Genomic DNA, 23,886 nt, shown 5'->3' with positions numbered 1-23,886 from the left:
CGGGGACCACGGACCTCCGCCATCAAGTTTCACAGATGAAACATTTATTAGTTAAAACGGAAAATAAACTAAACAATAATAAGATTGTAATACATTAAATAGTTAATTACTATATTACAATAATATAGTATAGTAAAACAGGTATATCGACAACTGAAAACAGTCAAAATAACGATTTTATCCGAAAGTTCAATAGAGAAGTGCTATTTATAACCTATAAATTAACGTCACAGTTTTTTTTTTGTTACGCCAAATTAATCGGAGTCAATTGAGTGACTGAATTACATTGAATTGTCACGGGTGAGTAAATTATATTTAAATGGAAACAATATTCCAACTATTATTTGTGATAATCGAAATTTTAAAATGTTATGTAAATTGTGATATTTTAAAAACGTTTTAATATTGCATCTATAGTTAAAATCGATTATTAATCAGCAGTGCATACGTTTGTGCTTTAATACAAAACAAAATAAATCCTAATCAATCCTCAATTTGATTGACAGGTGTTGGAATCATTCTAAAAAAAATATCTATAATCTTAGTGTGTTGATTTGTTCTATGCTTTCTATCACAATTTGTATACCAAACTTAAGAGTTTTCGCATTTAATTCAATTACTTCGAAATTAATTTATGGCTGGTAAGTACCTCTGTAACAGATAATGCAATCACAAAACGTTTAATATAAAAAAAAAAATCGCCGTCAATTTTGCAAATTGTAAAAATAATTTGTTAAAAATAGACCTTAAAACTAGGTCTGTGACCCAATTATCTAAATGTGACGGTTACCTAGTCGCTACGCGTACGACCTGGGTCGGGAAGGATGTCTACAATCAAAGCGGTTTAAGTTTTAACATAATATTTTTTTCAAATATTATTTAGTGCAAATTATTTTTCATATAACAATCAATTTAATATTTGTTGATGTCTTAAAAATGTATTAACATTTATTTCAATTAACACATAATCCGAAATTAACTAAATTGAATTATTAAATGGACAATTAAATATTAAATGTATATAAATTTTCGTTAAAGATATTTTCTATAAAACCTCCCAATTAAATGGGTAGAAAATGCGGACAAATGGATAAATAAATGGAGGCAGTTTTTTTATTTCATTTTCCATTCGTCTAATTAGACTGAATTCTCTTAATAACATTCGTAATTCTGGCAAGTGTGTATGAAAAAAAATCACTTTTTTTTATTGCTTAGATGGGTGGACGAGCTCACAGCCCACCTGGTGTTAAGTGGTTACTGGAGCCCATAGACATCCACAACGTAAATGCGCCACCCACCTTGAGATATAAGTTCTAAGGTCTCAAGAATAGTTACAACGGCTGCCCCACCCTTCAAACCGAAACGCATTACTGCTTCACGGCAGAAATAGGCAGGGTGACGGTACCCACCCGCGCGGACTCACAATAGGTCCTACCACCAGTAATTACGCAAATTATAATTTTGCGGGTTTCATTTTTATTACACGATGTTATTCCTTCACCGTGGAAATCAATCGTGAACATTTGTTGAGTACGTATTTCATTAGAAAAATTGGTACCCTCCTGAGATTCGAACGCCGGTGCATCGCTCAACACGAATTTACCGAACGTCTTATCCGTTAGGCCACAACGACTTTCACTTTAGGTAATCCTGTTTTTTTTTTAAATTATAATTCCCCATATAATCCCTTTGGAATATTCTCTAGGTTGTCTTAGAGTAAATGTTTCTTATGTATATTGTTTTGTAGATCATGAAGCAAGATGGCGTTGAGTAGGGAGAAAAATCATGGCGCCATGAATCACGGGAGCTGTCAAAATAATAACCATAAAACTGTCTGAATCAGGTAACTTACCAACTCTAACAATACAAAGACTAGCATCTAACAGATGCTGAATGTAATCTTAACGTGAAATGGAATGCAGTGAATTAAAAAAAAATACTGCGCGTGCAAATTGGTCCACGTGAATGAAGTTGAAGTGAACCTGAGGAGATACTAAATTAAAAGAAAACAGTCCACATAACTTCGCTCTTCTCATTTCCGCCAAAAGGTCTTAAAAGTGGCCAAAATAGTTTCTTACTAATTAGTAATTTTCTTTCTAAATCTTCAGTAACTACTGGAGATTCCGTTCTGAATAAATTAAAAGCTACTTAATTCGCGCTCATATAAATCTTAAGGCTTAATTATCCCTTAAATAGAAGTTCTAGAACCATCATCGGCGGGAGCTGTAATATTTCGTATTTTTCGCACAGCGACGCCGCGCAGCGTGCAAGAGGGAGAGCGATGCACCCGACCGCCCGGTGACCCTGTCGCCGACACCCGCACAATATGTCGTGGGACTCTATCGAGTCACGTGACTTTCTCGGGTAAGGAGAACTGTCTCATACGGGGGGATGAGGGGAGGGACATGTCGAAGTGTCCAGCTGTGGGCAGCGAACTACTACTCCTCGGAAATCCAACGGCAAAGTGCAAGCATTGCAAACGGTCTGTCTGCTTGGTGCCAATTTTTTAACGTTCTCGATAGCGTAAAAGTTAACTCAAATTTGTATGGAGTTGGAACGTTTGCCTACGTTTGCCGCTAGGGGCGCTGCTCCAACTGCATACTTTGAGTTGACTTTTACGCTATCGAGAACGTTAAAAAACTCTCACTAAGCACTCTGATGTGAAAGTAGCAGTCGTAAACAGAGTGAAGAGTGCAGAGTTGAACGACATATTATAAAAAGTGGAGTCGATCCGAGAATCTTCTCCATTCCGATAGAGGCACCCGTCACGTGCGGACGTGCTCATCGTCCACTCGATCGCCCGGTCTTTGTTCGCCCGGCTTTTGTTAGCCCGGCCATTGTTCGCGCGGCCTGTGTTCGTGATACATCTGCCGACCAAGTGTGTTTCCTGGAAGCTTTTATTTGTTTTGTTTTAGTTATTTTTGTGTTCGTGGAACATTTGCCGACAAAGTGTTTTCCTGCAAGTATTTATTTGTTTTGTTTCTTTTTGTAATTTCTATTTTGTTGTGCTTTTTCTTTGTCCTGTAGTAATCGCGCCGCATTGCCACCTGTGTTCAATAGAACCGCTCAGGTCCGAGAAGTTGGGGCCTCGCCGCAAGGCGAGTGTTTTCAAGACCCGGGGCCGCCCCACCTGGGTACTCAGCGATCATGGACGCTGTATTCGCGGAATTCCTCCGACTTCGCCACCCACAGCTCGCCTCAGAGTTTCTGGCTTTCAAGGCCAATCACACTGCGAGCCCTCTCGAGGACTCCGCCGCGCTCGCTGCTCCTGCGTCGCCTGTACCTGCGTGCAGAGCTTCTGCATTGAGCACCGCAGCCTCTGTCGTGCCTGCCGCTCCCGTGTCGCCTATACTGGCGAGAAAAGCTGCTGCGTCGTCCGCCGTGACCATCGTTTCAGCTGAGCGATCATCCGCGGCCTCCGTCGCGCCCTCTAAAGCACCTACACTTGCTCGTAGGTCGCCTGCACCCGCCTCCTCGTGCTCCGACTCTGACTCGGACATGGAGGTCGACCTCGCCCCCGCCTCATCGACGGATGGATTCACCCTGGTACAGAAGGGTAAGAAGCGTGCCGCGGAGTCTCGAGCTCCCGCGGCCGCTAAAATTAGCAAAGCCGTGAACGCGTCGCGCCCCCGCCCTCAGACTCCCGTTGCGCCCCCAGCCCGTGCCACTCCGTCGCCGCGTCCGGTGGCTCAAAATAAAACCCAGACCCCTCCCCCGGGTATCCTTCAGGAGAAGGCAGCTTGGGATCGAGTTTGCCTGGCCCTTAAGGCCAAAAATATAAATTTCACGAATGCCCGTAACCTCGCGAACGGCATTCAAATTAAGGTTCAAACTCCCGACGACCATAGGGCCCTCTCTTCTTACCTCCGTAAGGAGCGTATAAGTTTCCATACGTATACGCTCCAGGAGGAACGCGAACTCCGTGCCGTCATACGTGGCATCCCTAAAGAGTTGGATGCCGAACTCGTCAAGGCCGACCTTCTGGAACAAGGCCTATCAGTAAATTCAGTGCACCGCATGCACACCGGCCGCGGTAGGGAACCATATAATATGGTTCTAGTCGCCCTCCAGCCTACCCCCGAGGGTAAGCAAATTTTTAACATACGGACCGTCTGTAGGCTCTCCGGTATCGCCGTCAAAGCCCCCCATAAAAAAGGCACTCCTAGCCAGTGCCATAACTGTCAACTGTACGGGCATTCTTCCCGTAACTGTCACGCGCGCCCCCGATGCGTCAAGTGTTTAGGCGATCACGCTACGGCCCTATGCACTCGCGATCAAAAAACCGCGACGGAACCGCCTAGCTGCGTCCTGTGTCGAACACAGGGTCACCCCGCAAATTACCGCGGATGCCCCCGAGCCCCTAAAATAAATCGCCGCGTCGCCCGCCAAAACCGCCTCCGAGCTTCCCATCCAGACATCAAAGCCTCGGCACCCTCTGTGTCGCAGGCTAAGCCAGCGTTCGTTCCGGCGCCGGTGCCCAGTGGCTCGGCCTGGGCGAGACCGCTGCCGTACACGAACACGGCTACAACTCCCTCCTCCGCGATTCGTCCCGCCCCCGCGACTCGTCCCACCCCCGCGATACGCCCCTCCCCCGCGAATTTCCCTCCGACAGCGTCCGACAATCTTGCTCTAGCGATCGACTTCTTTCAATCGATTAACTTTGAGCGCGTTAACGCTTTAGGTGACGCCATTCGCGCTGCCTCCACTGCACAACACTTCATCGCCGTTGTGCAAGAATACGCTGACGTATACGCGTCGTTAAATACGTACGTCCTCCCCTCGCTCCGCCGGTAATCAATGGCGTACATAAGTAGAATAAAGCCCCTATCCGTAACGATAGGATTTTTTTAACGCTTACGGTCTCGCAAATCAACGTGATCAGGTTTGTGATTTTTTGCGTGACCATCAAATTGACATCTTTTTGGTGCAGGAGACCCTGCTTAAGCCCGCGCGCCGCGACCCTAAAATCGCGAACTATAACATGGTTAGGAACGACAGGCTCACTGCTCGTGGTGGTGGTGCCGTCATTTACTATAGACGAGCCCTGCACTGCGTCCCACTCGACCCCCCCGCGCTTTCTAACATCGAAGCATCAGTATCCCGAATCTCACTGACTGGACACGCGCCGATCGTTATCGCGTCCGTTTATCTTCCACCGGATAAGATCGTTCTAAGCAGCGATATCGAGGCGCTGCTCGGCATGGGAAGCTCTGTCATTCTGGCGGGCGACCTTAATTGTAAACACGTCAGGTGGAACTCGCACACCACAACCCCGAATGGCAGGCGGCTTGACGCGTTAGTCGATGATCTCGCCTTCGATATCGTCGCTCCGCTAACCCCGACTCACTACCCGCTAAATATCGCGCACCGCCCGGATATACTCGACATAGCGTTAAAAAAAAACGTAACTCTGCGCTTACACTCGATCGAAGTAGTTTCAGAGTTAGATTCAGACCATCGTCCCGTCGTTATGAAGCTCGGTCGCGCTCCCGATTCCGTTCCCGTCACGAGGACTGTGGTGGATTGCCACACGCTGGGCATCAGCCTGGCTGAATCTGATCCACCATCGCTCCCGTTTAGCCCGGACTCTACCCCGTCTCCTCAGGATACCGCTGAAGCCATAGACATCTTAACGTCACACATCACCTCGACATTAAATAGGTCATCGAAGCAAGTTGTAGCGGAGGACTTCCTTCACCGCTTCAAATTACCGGACGATATTAGGGAACTCCTTAGAGCTAAGAACGCCTCGATCCGCGCCTACGATAGGTATCCTACCGTGGATAATCGTACTCGAATGCGTGCCCTACAACGCGACGTAAAGTCTCGCATCGCCGAAGTCCGAGATGCCAGATGGTCTGATTTCTTAGAAAGACTCGCGCCCTCCCAAAGGTCTTACTACCGCTTAGCTCGTACTCTCAAATCGGATGCGGTAGTAACTATGCCCCCCCTCGTAGGGCCCTCAGGCCAACTCGCGGCGTTCGATGATGATGAAAAAGCAGAGCTGCTGGCCGATACACTGCAAACCCAGTGCACGCCCAGCACTCAATCCATGGACCCTGTTCATGTAGAATTAGTAGACAGTGAGGTAGAACGCAGAGCCTCCTTGCCACCCTCGGATGCGTTACCACCCGTCACCCCGATGGAAGTTAAAGACTTGATCAAAGACCTACGTCCTCGCAAGGCTCCCGGTTCCGACGGTATATCTAACCGCGTTATTAAACTTCTACCCGTCCAACTCATCGTGATGTTGGCATCTATTTTCAATGCCGCTATGGCGAACTGTATCTTTCCCGCGGTGTGGAAAGAAGCGGACGTTATCGGCATACATAAACTCGGTAAACCAAAAAATCATCCGACGAGCTACCGCCCGATTAGCCTCCTCATGTCTCTAGGCAAACTGTATGAGCGTCTGCTCTACAAACGCCTCAGAGACTTCGTCTCATCCAAGGGCATTCTCATCGATGAACAATTCGGATTCCGTACAAATCACTCATGCGTTCAACAGGTGCACCGCCTCACGGAGCACATTCTTGTGGGGCTTAATCGACCAAAACCGTTATACACGGGAGCTCTCTTCTTTGACGTCGCAAAAGCGTTCGACAAAGTCTGGCACAATGGTTTGATTTTCAAACTATTCAACATGGGCGTGCCGGATAGTCTCGTGCTCATCATACGGGACTTCTTGTCGAACCGCTCTTTTCGATATCGAGTCGAGGGAACCCGCTCCTCCCCACGACCTCTCACAGCTGGAGTCCCGCAAGGCTCTGTCCTCTCACCCCTCCTATTTAGCTTATTCGTCAACGATATTCCCCGGTCGCCGCCGACCCATTTAGCTTTATTCGCCGACGACACGACTGTTTACTATTCTAGTAGAAATAAGTCCCTAGTCGCGAAGAAGCTTCAGAGCGCAGCCCTAGCCCTAGGACAGTGGTTCCGAAAATGGCGCATAGACATCAACCCATCGAAAAGTACTGCGGTGCTATTTCAGAGGGGAAGCTCCACACGGATTTCCTCCCGGATTAGGAGGAGGAATCTCACACCCCCGATTACTCTCTTTAGACAACCCATACCCTGGGCTAGGAAGGTCAAGTACCTGGGCGTTACCCTGGATGCATCGATGACATTCCGCCCGCATATAAAATCAGTCCGTGACCGTGCCGCGTTTATTCTCGGTAGACTCTACCCCATGATCTGTAAGCGGAGTAAAATGTCCCTTCGGAACAAGGTGACACTTTACAAAACTTGCATAAGGCCCGTCATGACTTACGCGAGTGTGGTGTTCGCTCACGCGGCCCGCACACACATAGACACCCTTCAATCCCTACAATCCCGCTTTTGTAGGTTAGCTGTCGGGGCTCCGTGGTTCGTGAGGAACGTTGACCTACACGACGACCTGGGCCTCGAATCAATTCGGAAATACATGAAGTCAGGGTCGGAACGATACTTCGATAAGGCTATGCGTCATGATAATCGCCTTATCGTTGCCGCCGCTGACTACTCCCCGAATCCTGATCATGCAGGAGCCAGTCACCGTCGACGCCCTAGACACGTCCTTACGGATCCATCAGATCCAATAACCGTTGCATTAGATGCCTTCAGCTCTAATACTAGGGGCAGGCTTAGGGACCCCGGTAACCGTACTCGTCGAACTCGACAAAGAGGTCGACGTGCAACCTAACCCATGCATCAGCCCGCTGAGTTTCTCGCCGGATCTTCTCAGCGGGTCGCGATTCCGATCCGGTAGTAGATTCATTCGCGAAACAATTGCTCTTGAGTTGTTAGGTCTCCTTCGGAGGCGCTCGGGCGGTTGTTAGCAAATCCCGCCCCTCTTGGCTGAGCCTTTGCTCGCCCACCTGTCCTGGTGAAACTGGAAAGGCCTTCGGGCCACCAGTAAATTTTCAATCATAAAAAAAAAAAAAAAAAGAATCTTCTGATTTGAAGTCAGTTAAAACCTCTAAAAACAAGCGCTGGGGGGAAGGTTGCCGAACAACATATGAGATTAGAGCAGTTTTTGACGTCACGCCGTCAAAGTGCGAGCGAGATAGTGATATTACTAAACACACTAGTTGTGTCACTCTAATTTTTACGTACCCTCATTTTTGGATTTTTTGATTATAGAGAATTGTAAGTTTGAACATTATTATGGTTCTATTTTAAAATTCTATACTTCTATAATCACAGATTTCGCCAAGGCTACACTACAGACAAATAATATTAAAGATGTGACGGATCTTGAGGGAAAATACTTGTTATCAATTAATACGACATTTTCTTCATTAGGACCGTGTATTTAGCACATTTACAATATTAACTTAAGTCAAACTAAAAAACTACCACCGGTGCGTTTCACATATTTTTGATAAGTGTTTTTTCTTAAGACCGTGTAGGTAGCCAGACTCATTTCACAAAACTTACGTTCCGTGACAAAAGACAAACAATATTAATCTATTCTCAATTAGACCACAGGCTTTAACAATAAACAAAAGAGTGCGTGTGGGTGTGTGTTAAATATATGGTAGTGTGTGTAATGTTTTTTTTATTGATTTCATTTACATACTTTTTATGGATATTTAAAAAAAATATATTAGCATCTGCACTTTTACTCTATATTCTCCATAAGTGTGGGAAATTTCATACTCCTCCGTCCGCGCAATTTTCGTAAAAAGGGGTACAAAGTTTTTGCTTCAGGTAATATATATATAGATAACTAAGTACAAATCACAAACGATCATCCGGCCCCACTAGGAATTAGGATTCCGTGTTATGGGTACCAGAGACTGACAAATATACTTATATCCCTTTAAATATATACATTTATAAATAAAAAAAACACCCAGACAAAGAGCAATGAAACTAGTTCATCACATAATGTTTGCCCGATGCGAGAATCGAACCCGCGACTTCCTACCCAACAGTCAGGGCCGCTAACTCCTGCACCAGCGTGTCACGCATACTTGTATTCTTCCAGCGGAGTGCCGGCGCATCAGTTATCAGCCACACGTCTTCTCAGTTCACCAGATCCGTCGAGGCACCATCTCGATGAGACGCAAGGTGAGCTCCTATTACTGGTTCCAGGGTACAGGAATACATTTCTCAGATCTAAGATCTTCATTGATTGCTGGGAGTAGGTCGCATCCAGCTTGAAGAGTGTATATACTTAAAGCTTTGACGTCGTGGAGGCGTCTTCACAATGTCAAGTCTGCGCGCTCCAATCATCGCAAACTGGTGGAAGGACCTCTTGTGAGTCCGCACGGGTAGGTACCACCACCCTGCCTATTTCTGCCGTGAAGTAGTATTGCGTTTCGGTTTGAAGGGTGGAGCAGCCATTGTACTGTAAAAACTGAGACCTTAGAACTCATGTTTCGAGGTGGGTGGCGGCATTTACCTTGTAGATGTCTATGGGCTCCGGTAACCACTAAACACCTGGTGGGGCGTGACCTAATCTACTCACCTAAGCAATGAAAAAGAAGGGTTGTGAGATCGTACTTTTTATGGACTTAAAAAAGGCACTCCCTTTCCAGAAGTATATCCATTTTCGGAGGAATACCCAGGTCCGGCTTCGGCCAGGAATGGCGCGTTGCGCTGGGGCGCGAGGTTCGGTCCGGCCCACCGACCCCCGGCCTCTGGGCTGCTGGACTGCTTCCGAGTTTGCAGGTCTAGACTCGACCAGTACCTGGCCAGGCGGAAGGTGAGTTTATTGAGTGAATTCTTTTTTGTTATCGTAAACAAGACGATCGTTATAATTGATTTATTCGTTTTTAATTCAATTAACTGAAGAAGTTTGTTTGTTTGTTACGATATTTTTTCCACAATTTTTAACTTCAAGCGGTTCCCCTGTAAAGTTGCAATAATGTCGCTTGAACCAAATGGCTTTTCACCCCTCGATATGATGATAGCTTCTGCGATATAATGCACAATCTGCTTGTTCCTTGTATTTCATTCGACCCCACCTAGACTATACGAGTTCATAGCACAATGTGCTTATTGCGAGTTTTTTAACGTTCTCGATAGCGTAAAAGTTAACTAAAATTCCTATGTAGTTCCCCTTAACCGCTAGGGGCGCTGCTCCAACTGCATACAAATTTGATTTAACTTTTACGATATCGAGAACGTTAAAAAACTCGCACTAAGCACACTGATCCGATATGTTAACTAACGGTAGGCAGCGGCTTGGCTCTGCCCCTGGCATTGCTGAAGTCCATGGGCGACGGTAACCACTCACCATCAGGTGGGCCGTATGCTCGTCTGCCTACAAGGGCAGTAAAAAAAATGTAGATAAACACCGGTAGGTTGTTTTTTTTTCTTTGATGGGTGGACAAGCTCACAGCGCGCCTGGTGTTAAGTGGTTACTGGAGCTCATATACATCTACGACGTAAATGCGTCACCCACCTTGAGATATCAGCTCTAAGGTCTCACTATAGTTACAACGGCTGCCCCGCCCTTCAAACCAAAACGCGTTACTGCTTCACGGCAGAAATAGGCGGGGCGGTGTTACCTACCCGCGCGGACTCACAAGAGGTCCTACCACCAGGAAAAATGTGTCTATGTGTCAATAGCAATGTCCATTGGCCAGATTGAACGGGGGGTCCGTCTGTACGGTCAGAACGAGCAACGCCAGGCCGTTAAGGTATGGCTGTCAGCGTTGCGCGGCGTCAGGCACAGAAACGACAAGTTCGCCCTCTTAGGACATCTGTACCAGGCGTACATGGACTTTGGGAAGTACAGGTAAGATGGAGAAACAGAGGATTTAGCCCGTGAACCTGTCCCGTTCTTTCTCTGCTGCTATCTCTTTTCGACACATCATAAATTTAAAAACTGTTGTTGCTTTTGTGATGTTTCTTTTTGGGATCCATTAAAATCCATGAGAGGGCTTCCTTTAATAACATACACAGAATTAGATTGACCCTTTGATTGATATGTAGGTCACCGGTGTCCTACGCGGCGCACTGTAGTAATTATGTCGATTTCTGTTACTAAGGGCACCGGAATATCTAGTAGACTCAGCAAAAAACGAATCCAAGGACACCGAGAAGGAATCTATTTCTAGGAACCTAAAAGATATACATTAATAATTGTAAATAGGCATGCTTTAACAAAAACTGATTTCAAATAGAAAAAAAAAGATATTCCAAAACAAATTAATATACACTTAAAACAATAACCATCGAAATCGGTTGGCGTGATATTGAGTTATTCATCTATTTGGTTTTCTCATGGATACCACTATCAGAACAGAACTAAATTGCTTTCTAATAAAAAAAGAATTATCAAAATCGATTCACCCAGTCAAAAGTTATGAGGTAACAAATATAAAAAAAAACATACAGTCGAATTGAGAACCTCCTCCTTTTTTGAAGTCGGTTAAAAACAAAAGAATACACAGTTTGGTAGGTAATCCAGACGCTTAGTAACAGCACGCAGGACACCGGGGACCTATGTATATATTTGGCGGTCAACGGTTAAAAAAAAAGTAAATATAGCTTAAAAACTACGAAAGTCCACCCATATAATAGGTAGTATATCTTATCACTTGCGTATCACAGCTTATTTCAAAGTACACATAGCCATGATTGGGCTATTGACGCGCTTTATATTCGAACGCCTTACTGAGATCAAGTAGTACTGACGGTAGTTGGTCGCTCCCCGCGTTCGTTCGAAGTCGTTGACCCCGCGCGTCTTTTCGTGTTCGTTTTGTGACAACATCGCGTGTTCTGTAAAAGCGTATACAACTTTCCAATCGTCGGCTATTTTAGCTAACGAGATAGACTGCTTAATAACTGAATTTCAAACGCTTTTAAACTAAACTAATAAATCACCCGTAGCCGACTAAGACAACTGTGCAGTATTTGAAATATCAGTAACAATACTGTTACGCTGGTAAGAGTAACGCCATCTATAGCCGAATAGTCAAACGAATATCAAAGGATCTAGCAGCACCTAGAACGCTCGAGAAGTACAACGCCATCTATTGTCAAATAGCGGAAACTTAATACTCGAAACGCGTGGAATGTTCTCGATAATTATAGCGGCATATTCGGAAAAAGCGAATTGAGAATTTTAAAGTGTTTGTGAAGTGTTTTAAGTGTCGAATACAGTTTTTAGTTGCACTTTGGTGGAACTTTTTATTTATCCCGAACCCCAGCGCGTAACAATACAAATATGTACGCGAAATTAAACTGTATTAGCTGTTTTCATTGAGCTAAGCAGTTGTCCGTTTTACCTTATAGAGAATCGTTGGAGTTCGCAAACAGACAACTAGGTATTTCCGAAGAGCTGGACTCTGCTCCGATGCGTGCCGAGGCGTATCTCAACTTGGCGAGGGCTCATCAAACCCTGGGCGGGCTGGACAGGTGAGGAGACAGCTAATTGCAGTAGACTAATGAGTCGGAGACCAGCTGAATGCCCGTAGATATCACGACGAAAAAGCTGCCGACTATCTTGAAATACGAGATCAAAGTCTCAAGTATAAAAAGGCTGCCCCGCCCTTCAAATTGGAACATCGTCGCTGTCAAACCAAGATCTCCTATGTGCAAAAACTCTATTTTGAATTAACCAGTAAAAACATTATCGTATAAAAATCGTAACTTCCGCAGACTTCGTAGTGCCTCAATCGATAAATAAAGGACCTAAGCTTTTGTATAAAATAAACTTAAAACAAACAATCCGTCCGACAGGGGACACTTCAAAGGAAAAACAAAATTGTTATTTTTATTTAATTCCGAGCATTTTCATATTTATCTACATTTTAAATCTTCTCTGGACTTCCACAAATAATTCAAGAACAAAATTATCCAAATCGATCCAGCCGTTCTCGAGTTTTAGGCAGCAATTCATTTTTATATATATTAAAGATGAAGGTGAATTTTTAAGAACTATATCAAATGAAAGCTATAGATAAATATATATTAAAGCTATAAACACATAACAGTTTTATTTTATAGGGTAGATAGGGCTGTGAACTATACGAAAAGGTCATAAAGTAAAAATCTGAAAAAGTGCACATAACAGATTTTGGATTGATAACGACGAAATATTACTTGTTTTTTTTAAATCTGCTTTATGCACAAAAGTACATTAATGTATTAAATGCCTAAGGCATTATCTACCAGTTAACCAAGGGTCGTGTTGATAGTCCTGTGAAAGGTGCATTCATTTTGATGTTATCTTCTGATTTATCTCCTCAGGGTGGTGGCGGCTATCCCTGCAGACAATACACCCCATTACTAGTACTTACGCTATAAGTTTGTTTATATTATAAATCTTTTTGTGTATTCGCCTATTTCGGATTGCTTATTTTTTTTTTTGCTTATTGAGAGCCCCTACCAAAGTAATACTATTTAAAAAAAGGAAGGAATCTTCCAAAAACACAACCACCAAAAATATATCATTAAATAACCACAATTTTGATTTATTTCATCTCATGCCATTTCGTTTCATTCAATTTCATCCTAACTGATTATTACGATCTCAAATTAACCACCTTCATCTCATTTTTTTTGCTTCATATTATAAGAGAATTTGAGGAGAATAAGACTTGCCTTAAAGGTCTCTTTACCAGGACATAAGATCTTTAAAAAAAAACCTATGATATTTCCCACAGAGCTCTCTCGTACGCTCGCCACGCTCTGTACAACGACTGCGGCGGCGGCTCCACGGCCGGCTACGTCCACCTCACCGTGGCCTCCGTGAGCTTAGAGCTCGGAGCTTTCTCCAAAGCCATGGACGGCTTCCAGAAAGCTCTGGCAGTGGCGCAGGCGCAGAACGACAACACGCTATTGCTACAGGTAAATTAAGTTTGATCTCATCTATTGCCGCCGCGAAGCAGCCACTTTTCTATTGTTGCCCGTGGAAATCAGCAATCTGAGGGACTGCAGAGTACTCTTCTAAAACCTTCATCATGCCCCGGGCGCTAACCTAAAGCTAAATGGTCCACAAAACAAATAAATTCAGGATAATTTTTATTTTAAAGCTAGCCGACCCGGCAAACGTTGTTTTTCCATATACATTCTTGTTGAAATAACACTCCGGAATAGAATAAATTGTTAACGGCTTAATGCAAAAAGGAAAAACAAAGAAAGTGATTTAAAAAAATAGTTAAACATTTAAATAGCAAAGTCGGTGGCGCCATAACATTAACAACATACAAGTTTAGGGGCATCCGCTGCAAGATGTCGCTAGTTTCCATACAAGAAAAACATTTGTCTTACAGTATCGCAGTTTCAAAGACATGCGCCAGTCGTCTGCAGACCTCTGACCGCGAACTTTGTTTTTTTATTGCTTAGATGGGCGGACGAGCTCACAGCCCACCTGGTGTTAAGTGGTTACTGGAGCCCATAGACATCTACAACGTAAATGCGCTACCCACCTCGAGATATAAGTTCTAAGGTCTCAAGAATAGTTACAACGGCTGCGCTACCCTTCAAACCGAAACGCATTCGAACACCGGTGCATCGCTCGATACGAATGCACCGAACGTCTTATCCTTTAGGTCACGACGACTTCAAAGCTAATAAAAGCGTAATTAAAAAACATGTGTGCAATTCACACCTGGTAGAAGTGAAACCTCCAAAAATTAAAATACAATTATCCTAAATGCCTAAGTATAATATATAAAATTTTATCATTAGTAAATAATTGTAAATCATCTTTTATAGTATGAGGTAGCGCCCCTTGTGCATTGATATTTTAACTTCACGTGGGATTTGATTTCTATCTCGTTCTCTCGCCGGCTGAATCCTATACATTTATGTGTTTGTGTCTCTATGGACTTATTTTTTCGTTTCATCGAGTTTGAAATCACAACGATTCTAAAGAAGTTTCACTTCAAAAAGGTGTACGTGGGTCTGTCTGAGCTGTGGCGGCGGCTGCGGGACGCGGAGCGCGCGGTGGCGTGCGCGGCGCGGGCCTGCGACCTGGGCCGGGGGCCGCGCGCCGCCGACCTCAACACGCGCCACCACCGCACGGCGCTGCTGCAGATGGCGGCCGCCCTGCGCGCCCGCGGCGAGCTCGGAGACGCGCACGACTACTGCAACGTAAGTCAACAACGACTAAACGGCTTACGGTAGGCAGCGGCTTGGCTCTGCTCCTGACATTTCTGAAGTCCATGGGCGACGGTAACCACTTGCCATCAGGTGGGCCGTATGCTCGTCTGCCTACAAGGGCAAAAAAAAACTTTTTTTTTTAAAGGGTTTTATGACCTGGTAACTAAGACTTCTTTTGTCGATGTCGCCACGCGATCTCGCTCGCACGCGTCGCTAGGTAATGTGCGGGAGAGGGATGGGACAGGATTTGCAAAACCAAATTAAATGTTGCTATCTTCCGAAACCAAAAACTAACAGCTGTAAACCAGCGCAACCAAATACTACCCGCGAAATGTTGGCAGCGTTCCCGACAAAAAGTCGTTTGTTTAGGAACATTTTGGCGGGAACGCGACGAGTGAAGTTGTGTGTGATTTGTTTTATTTTGTCCATTTAGCGTTTCTTTGGATTTAAATGCTTAATAACGGCGGTTTATTAACTGCTTAATATAATTGTAAAAGTGTACAAATGTGGGAAAATGAAACAAAGCCGCTGAACGTAACTTCTCGGGATCCTCCAAAAAGTCCACTGAAAAAGTCTCAGTAAATTAACCCCATTTTACTGAGATTATATTTTATCCCATATCAACTCGTCTCATTTCATTTCATTTCATTTCGTTCTTCTTTCATTCAAGACTTGACCGAAACCGAAACCTTAACCTTAGTTACCGGGTCATAAAATCCATTAAAAAAGACCATGGCGTCGGTCCCCCCTCGCTTGTGTCGCCGCACGAGCCGCGCAGCTGATCTGGTGACGCTTCTGTCCCAGGAGGCGCTGCGGCTGGCGGCGGTGGCCGGGGACCAGGGCTGCTACGCGCGCGCCGTCCGCATCGCCGGCGACGTGTACCGACGGAAGTGCGACGTCGGCAAAGCTCTCAGGTAAGCTCCGTCGCGACGACCGTCCAAGTTTTTTTTTATTTATTGCTTGGATGGGTGGACGAGCTCACAGCCCGCCTGGTGTTAAGTGGTTACTGGAGCCCATAGACATCTACAACGTAAATGCGCCACCCACCTTGAGACATAAGTTCTAAAGACCTAATATAGTTACAACGGCTGCCCCACCCTTCAAACCGAAACGCATTTCCACTTCACAGCAGAAATAGGTAGGGCGGTGGTGCCAACCCGTGCGGACTCAAGAGGTCCTACCACCAGTAAACCACCAGATAGCTTGGCAGCCGTTATGCAATTGAGGGTTCGATCGTACGAAGACGATGGGAATTGCGTTGTTATATTCGTGGTCTGGTGCAACAACTTCACGTCAGGTTGGCCGCTTGACCAACTAAATATATCATCATCGGTTTTAATATCAATCAATCTCGCAGAATCACGATTGTTCTTTATTAACCGTCAAATTTGTAATGTATAAAAGTCAATGTCTGTTTGTCTGATGTCTGATGAAATTTAGCGCACTTACTGTGAGCACACCAGGGGGATTTCGTGTCATAGTAAAAACAACAGAAGCCATCTAGACGAATTTAAATCTGAACCTATCGGAACAGATCTAATTGTGGACATTCCTAACACTCGATCAACACTAATCACAACATATGACGTCACATGTGGCTAGCCGTATTGTACTGTATAACTTACGCTCATTAATTTATATTATATGGAAAAAAAAACTTGTCGAAATCAGTATTGAATTGTAGCTTTAAAATGATGACCATTCATGGTTACAACGTCGCCTATTTAGACCTCAAATGACGTCACCCATATTGAAGTCATGCTATGTTGTAATTATACGTTCTCTTTCAGGCACTACGAAGTGGCCATGGGCGCGGGCCAGGCATTAGGCGACCGTCTGGCCCAGATGGAGGCCATGGACGGCGCCGCGCGCTGCCTGGAGGCTCTCCGTCTGCAGAACAGGATCTGCAACTGTCGTCCGCTCGAGTTCAACACGAGATTACTGGAAGTCGCCACTTCCGTCGGAGCGAAGGTTTCTGACTTCTTAAAACTGGTTGAGTTTCCGGTTCTCGCCTCCCGATCTTCATATAGAGACTGGTCTCCTCCTCGCGTCGTTCCCTCACTGCTGAGGATCGTGACCATTATATTTCGACAGGATTTTACTCCTTGTAATATCCCGCCAGCGCCTCCAACCATTGGCCGCACGAAGGGCGTCGTGGAATGGGATCTCGAGTATGGTGCGGATTTGGTCAAACCAAAGGTGCTTTGACCAAATCCGACCGCGACTTTCCCTCGATCTTCCCTGTCACGAATAGTCTCTCTAAGCCAGCCTTTTTTTATTTTTTTTTATTGCTTAGATGGTTGGACTTGCTCACAGCCCACCTGGTGTTAAGTAGTTACTGGAGCCCATAGACATCTACAACGTAAATGCGCCACCCACCTTGAGATATAAGTTGTAAGGTCTCAGTATAGTTACAACGGCTGCCCCACCCTTCAAACCGAAACGCATTACTGCTTCACGGCAGAAATAGGCAGGGCGGTGGTACCTACCCGTGCGGACTCACAATAGGTCCTACCACCAGTAATTACGCAAATTATAATTTTGCGGGTTTCACTTTTATTACACGATGTTATTCCTTCACCGTGGAAATCAATCGTGAACATTTGTTGAGTACGTATTTCATTAGAAAAATTGGTACCCGCCTGCGAGATTCGTACACCGGTGCATCGCTTCAACACGAATGCTCCGGACGTCTTATCTTTTAGGCCACGACGACTTCAAAAGTGAAGCCTTTCTCAAAGTGGGCGATAACGCCCCCTTGTGAGCGCTGCAAGCCTAAAGGGGGGCGGTAAGAGACCCAGAAAAAAAATGGGGGTGTTGTGTAGAGGCTTGGTAAGCGATTTGTAATTTCATTTAGGAGGACACCGACTGAGCTCTCGCTATAGTGGTTTTTAAGTAACTTAAAAAAAGGAGGGCGATAAAAAATAATTATTATTCTCAAAGTGGGTAGTAAACAAAATAAGTTTGGGTGCCCCTGCTCTAAACTATCCGGTGTTTTCCGAGGAATATGACCGAAGTACTCGAGTGCGCGGCGAAGGCAGAGTGTGGACAGTCTTGTCTTGATCTGCAAGTGGTCTAAGATAGACAGATTGCTTCTCTTCGCTGTCCGAAGGTATCCGGAGCGTTCTTCTCCAGCACCACATCTCAAAAGCACCCACGCGTTTGCGATCAGCCGCTTTAAAGGTCCAGGTCTCCGCTCCGTATAGAAAAATGGAAAAGACCTCTGGTCTAACTGGTTTTTAACTTAAGCCCGTAAATAATCGTATTTTGTAGATGCTGGTACGACGGGTTCGACTCCGCCTAGCCGAGATCTACACCGCGTTGGGCGACAACAAGGCTGCAGCGAGGCAGAAAAGAGCCGCGGCCGCCTGGGGAGCCCCGGCCTGCGCCCGATGCAGGGAGCCGCTCGCGGAGCAGCCCGAGCCGCTGGCGGCGTTGCCGTGCGCGCACATCGTGCACCACGCGTGAGTACGACAGTAGTAACGAAGTGAGGAGAAGTTGGGAAAGCCTTGAGAAGTCGGGAGAAGTGGCGCGGACAACTTTTCTTAATATTACCCCTTTTTAACCTTACCCCTTTGCCTCAAAGTAATAAAAAATATCTATTTAAAGAAAGTCAAATTTAGTTCACGCTAAAAAAAATTTCTTGGCAAAGTTAATTAATACCATAGACAAAGCACAGTCCATGTGTGACCTGTTCCGAAAAAAAGTCCCATTATAAAGGTGACATACTATATTCTTCGGTTTTAAAGAACCGTAGAAATAATTAAATCTACATTTAGAATTTAGTCACCTAAGATTCGAAACATCAGAAATAATATTAACAATAGTAGTAAATAACAGAAATTACAATAACAAATACGCGAAATCAGACCTTATAAGTGGACAGATTAGTGTAGGGTCCTGTGACTCTGTGATGAGTGGAGACGTCGGTCCGCAGCGGACTTTTTGGCGGGAACGTGAGGAGTGAGGTTGTGTGATTTGCTTTATTTTGTCTATGAAGTATTTCTTCAGGTTTCAATGTGTAATAACCGTGGTTTATTAATTGTTTCATATATGTGAAAGTGCACAAATGTGGGAAAATAAAACAAAGCCGCTGGACGTAACTTCTCGGGATCGTCAAAAAAGTCCACTAAAAAAAATCTCACTAAATGACCACCATTTTACTGAGATTATATTTCATCCCATATCATCTTATCCCATTTCATTTCATTTCATCCCAATTGATGAATGTCTCAAATTAATCATCTTCATTTCATATCATTCCATATTACTATTTTTCATAAAATTATGAATATAAATTAAAATAGGACATGACCTAAAAAGGTCTTAGTTACCAGGTCCGAAAATTCCTTAAAAAAAATCGTTCGGCAGCTGCATGCCGGAGTCGTGGTCGCGGCGGTCGACGCTGCGCGCGGGGGGCGGCGCGGAGTGCGCGGAGTGCGCGTCGCCCCGCGCCGCGCGCCCCCCACCGCCTGCCCCGCCCGCGCCCCGCACGCTTCCCACTCAGGTACACACAAAACCCTAATCGCACTTACATGTTTAAACTTCACCATAAATCGAAGGTCAGAGACCGTGGATATCTTAGATTCCTGCATAGATAGGTGGATGAGCTCACGGCTCATCGGAGCCCATAGACATGTACTACGTAAATGCCTCCACCCACATTGAGATATAAGTTCTAAGGTCTCCGTTTTAGCAGTACAACGGCTACTTCACCTTTCAAACCCAAAACGCATTACCGCTTCACGGCAGAAATAGACAAGGCGGTGGTACCTACCCGCGCGGACTCACAAGGCGTCCTAAGTAAATGTGAATTCGATTTCGTAATCCTTCCAGGACTTTCCGTTCGGTACGCCACCGACGCTTCGCGAATCCGACCTGAACTCCGTACTGTCGGACCACAGCAGCCAACAGGCGACATCTAGTGTTTAAACTTGGAATTATCCAGCGTTACAGTGGCCATTTTGTTGACGGATCCTTTATGGCGTTAAGTGGTAGGGGGGGACCTTGGGTCCCGCCCCACCCTTCAAACCGGTTTTTCACGACAGAAAACCCCCATAACAGTAAATACCGGTTAAAGAGTACCCTGGTGTAATAGTCGGATAACTCTACCGCCCATTTTCCGGTGAATGCCTCCCTATAACGACACCCATTCGAAGAAGTAGGGAGTAGTATCCTAAGTCATCATACAGCCAGAACCCAATTTCACACAAGACAAATCTGATCTATTTGTGGATTGTGCATCTATTGTGCGGTTGGTGCATCTCAGATTAAAATACATTGATTATGAACGTGGAATCAAACAATCAGAGATAATTGAGTTTAACTTAAAATTAAAAAGTTATTAGAAAAAAAAATTGGTCTATTACTGATACTCCTTTGCCATAAAGAAATAAAAAAGAAAAAAATGCCAAAAGAAATTAAAGGAATTTAAATGAGAAGATCAAAAATATGTTATTTGTAATTTATTTAGGATAAGAGAGAATATAAATTATCATTTTCAAGCAATACTTTATTGATAAGTAAGTGTTTTTATTTTAATATATCGATAGTGGGCTTTTTATGGGAAAATTTGACGTTGAAAATTATACTTAGTATTATAATAATAAATGTTGTATTGTGCGTTTGAAAGATCCTTATGCGTGTTATGAAAATTGTGATTTAAAAATAATCTAAATGTATGTATTATCTATCGTTAGGACTTTTTGGCGGGAACCCGAGGAGTGAAGTTTTGTGACTTGTTTTACTTTGTCTATTTAGTGTTTCTTCAGGTTTAAATGCGTAATAACGGTAGTTTATTGACTGTTTAGTATTTGTGAAAGTTCACAAATACGGGAGAATAAAACAAAGCCGCTGGACGTAACTTCTCGGGATCCTCCAAAAAGTCCACTGAAAATATCTCAGTAAACGACGACCATTTTACTGAGATTATATTTAATTTTCATCCCATGACATCTCATTTCATCTCATCTAATTTTATTTCATATTATCATTTTTCATTTAAAAAGAAATAATTATATTTATAAAAGATTAGGCTGTATGGTAAGACACCTTTGCCTTTTCGGTTAGAAAAATAAAACAGCTACTACTTGGTGATGGCGACATTTCGGTTAATACGCGACATTTATCTTCATAAAGTCGGTTTCATTTAGCATCAACAACAAATTTTAAACACATAATTGCTTTCCTGTAAAGTTGCAAAAATGCCGTTTAAACCAAATAGCTTTTCACCGGTCGAAATTATGTGTTTACTACGTGCAGACTAATGCTAAAATCATGTAGGTAATACAATTGAAGACACGAGTGGATGAAGGGGCTACGTACCGTTTTTAAGATTTTTGAGCTTTTACATTGAATGAATGTGTTATGTGCCTATAAACCATATTAGACCTTAAAACTGCTGCTTTAAAGACTATTTTTAGCAATTGTGATGAAGGATTTATGTACGAAGAAAAAGTACATGCAACAAAAGTTTGTTGTCCGTTTTCTCAAAATTAATAAATCGTATCTTAACCCCTTCATTCGCCCATGTCTTCAATTAATAGTTTCCACAGACTTCGGCTACACGTATCCATTGACAATTAAATACGAAAACAGAAATGACCGTGCATGACAAAACTACAAACATTAAAATGATGTATATATTGTTACGCGCTGGGGTTCGGGATAAATAAAAAGCTCCACCAAAATACAACTTAAAACTGTATTTAGCACTTAGGACGCTTAAAACACTTCACACACACTTTAAATTTCTCAGTTACCTTCTTCCGCTTCGCTTCAGGTGATCTGTTCGCTGTTTCGCTTCGAGTAGTCCCGATTACGAACTGACTGCGTGCCATCTCTGCAACGCTTTTAAAGTAGAGACGAAATCCCTAGAATCGTCGAGGACATTCCACACAAGTCGAGTATTGTTGTGTTTCCGCTATCTGACAATAGATGGCGTTGTACTTTTCGAGTGTTCTAGATGCTACTAGATCCTTCGTTCGGCTATTCGGCGATAGATGGCGTTACTTTTACCGGCGCAACAATATGTATTATCTACCACTATGTATTATTTATTTATTTATCATTGTCTGTAGTATATGGAGATTAATAATAAAACCATGTAGTTAATACAATTTTATGTTTCCACAAACTACAACCACACGAACGCACGAATTAAAAAAACAAAAATGGCCGCACAAGAGAGAGAACTATTAAAAATCAAAATGGCGGTGAATTAATTATGTATAATTAAAATTGTGTTGTAGTTGTGTTAAAGATAAATAATTATAAGGTTTATTTATTATTAAAATATAAAAAAATCAGTTTTCAACGCACCGTTAATTATTACATTCTGTTATTAATTTGTAAATCGAAGACATATTCCTGGTAAGATTAAAAATGGCGTACATACACAAACTTGTGTATCTGAATTAATATTTTTTTGTCGTGGATTGGATAAAATATTAACTCACTATAGTATTTATTCAGATGTAGATAAAAAAATGGACTATCATAATATATTAAACTGCCATTAATTATTAAAAGTCAATTAGATATTTAAAAGAGGTAAATTATATACCCTTAAACTACATTAAATTGATTGAAGAGCACAATATAGTTGACTGACTTTAAACGCGATGTAACATAAAAATAGTGAGACCGATTTAGGTTTTTGAAGTAAAACTTCTTAACGCACGCTTGACTTGGAGAGTAAGCTGGTGAGTGCGTGACGAGAGCGTTACGAAAAGTGTGATCGGGTGACGCGGTAGTTGAGAGGGAGATATAAGTTAGTGAAGATAGAGAGAGAGAGAGAGTTACGTTTCGTATATTACTGTAGGGTCAAGAGATAGGTGCGAACACACATTTTCTTTCTCTCTTCCTCTCAAATTTATTCAAATTCATTTCTCATTCGAAAATATTATAATCGTTTACAAAAAAAATGTATTTGTAGAACATTAATAAGTATATATATACATGTACATATTATACATACACCGGCTCAATTTTATTTCTTAACAGCATTAACAATTCAAATGTTTTTAATTGAACTTCAATTAAGTTTACCCCATTCAAATAGCTGAAGATGGTATTTTTGCCAAATTTTTTAACCTTTATTTGGTACTCCTGTAATATTGCAAAAATGTCGTTAAAACCAAATAACCATTCACCGCTCGATTTTATTATGATATGTATGAAATTACTTATCCTAATCGGAATTCGTGGAACAATTATGTGCAATATAGTTTTGAGGCGCAGAATAGGTAAGTATTAGCTGGTAAAAAAAAAAACTAAAAACACAAACTATAAAAAAGAGAAAAAAAAAGTTCCACTCTTAACAGGCTACACGACTGACCTCTTTCGCATGCAATAACGCGATTTTCATTCTAAATGAATATTCAAATTAAGATTTTATTATACTATAACTATGAGAATCTATCACTGTTTTTATAACCTTCAGTGTGCTTAGTGCGAGTTTTGTAACGTTCTCACTAGCGAGCCAGTTTGCTCAAATTTGTATGCAATTGGAACAGCGCCCCTAGCGGCAAACGTACTGGGTGTTATTTTGTGAGTGCGAGTTCATATTAACGTTGTGATCTCGTAACCGAGTAATTTTACCGAAATGAGTACTACGAATGACATTTGTGCGAGTGCGTGTTACAAATTAGTGGATTTTAACGTTTCGATCGAGTATTTCTTTAGTAGTTTTATTTTTCCAACTAGAGAGGCAAAAATATCATGCCATAGAACCTAATTTTTTTTTATGAAAAATGATAATATGGAGTGAAATGGATTTGATTAATTTGAAGCATTAATCAATTGGCATGGAATGAAATGAAATGAGATCAGATAATATGG

General features: G+C 43.1%; 1 protein-coding gene across 1 annotated transcript; it reads left to right on the top strand.

Moving 5' to 3' along the window:
* LOC114244186 (43 kDa receptor-associated protein of the synapse) lies at positions 1 to 23,482 on the top strand. The gene is made up of 14 exons (XM_028175915.2): positions 1 to 300; positions 1,748 to 1,843; positions 2,251 to 2,364; positions 8,972 to 9,054; positions 9,525 to 9,691; positions 10,578 to 10,729; positions 12,232 to 12,354; positions 13,605 to 13,788; positions 14,836 to 15,036; positions 15,850 to 15,959; positions 16,836 to 17,016; positions 18,319 to 18,509; positions 19,417 to 19,552; positions 19,882 to 23,482. The coding sequence occupies exons 3-14, from the start codon at positions 2,327 to 2,329 to the stop codon at positions 19,975 to 19,977; spliced, it is 1,662 nt and encodes a 553-aa protein (XP_028031716.2). The 5' UTR covers positions 1 to 300; positions 1,748 to 1,843; positions 2,251 to 2,326; the 3' UTR covers positions 19,978 to 23,482.
* Positions 23,483 to 23,886: the final 404 nt, after the last annotated feature.

The sequence above is a fragment of the Bombyx mandarina genome, chromosome 23 (assembly GCF_030267445.1).
Source record: "Bombyx mandarina strain Sakado chromosome 23, ASM3026744v2".
NCBI lineage: Eukaryota > Metazoa > Arthropoda > Insecta > Lepidoptera > Bombycidae > Bombyx > Bombyx mandarina.
This window is presented reverse-complemented; position numbering and strand designations above follow the sequence as displayed.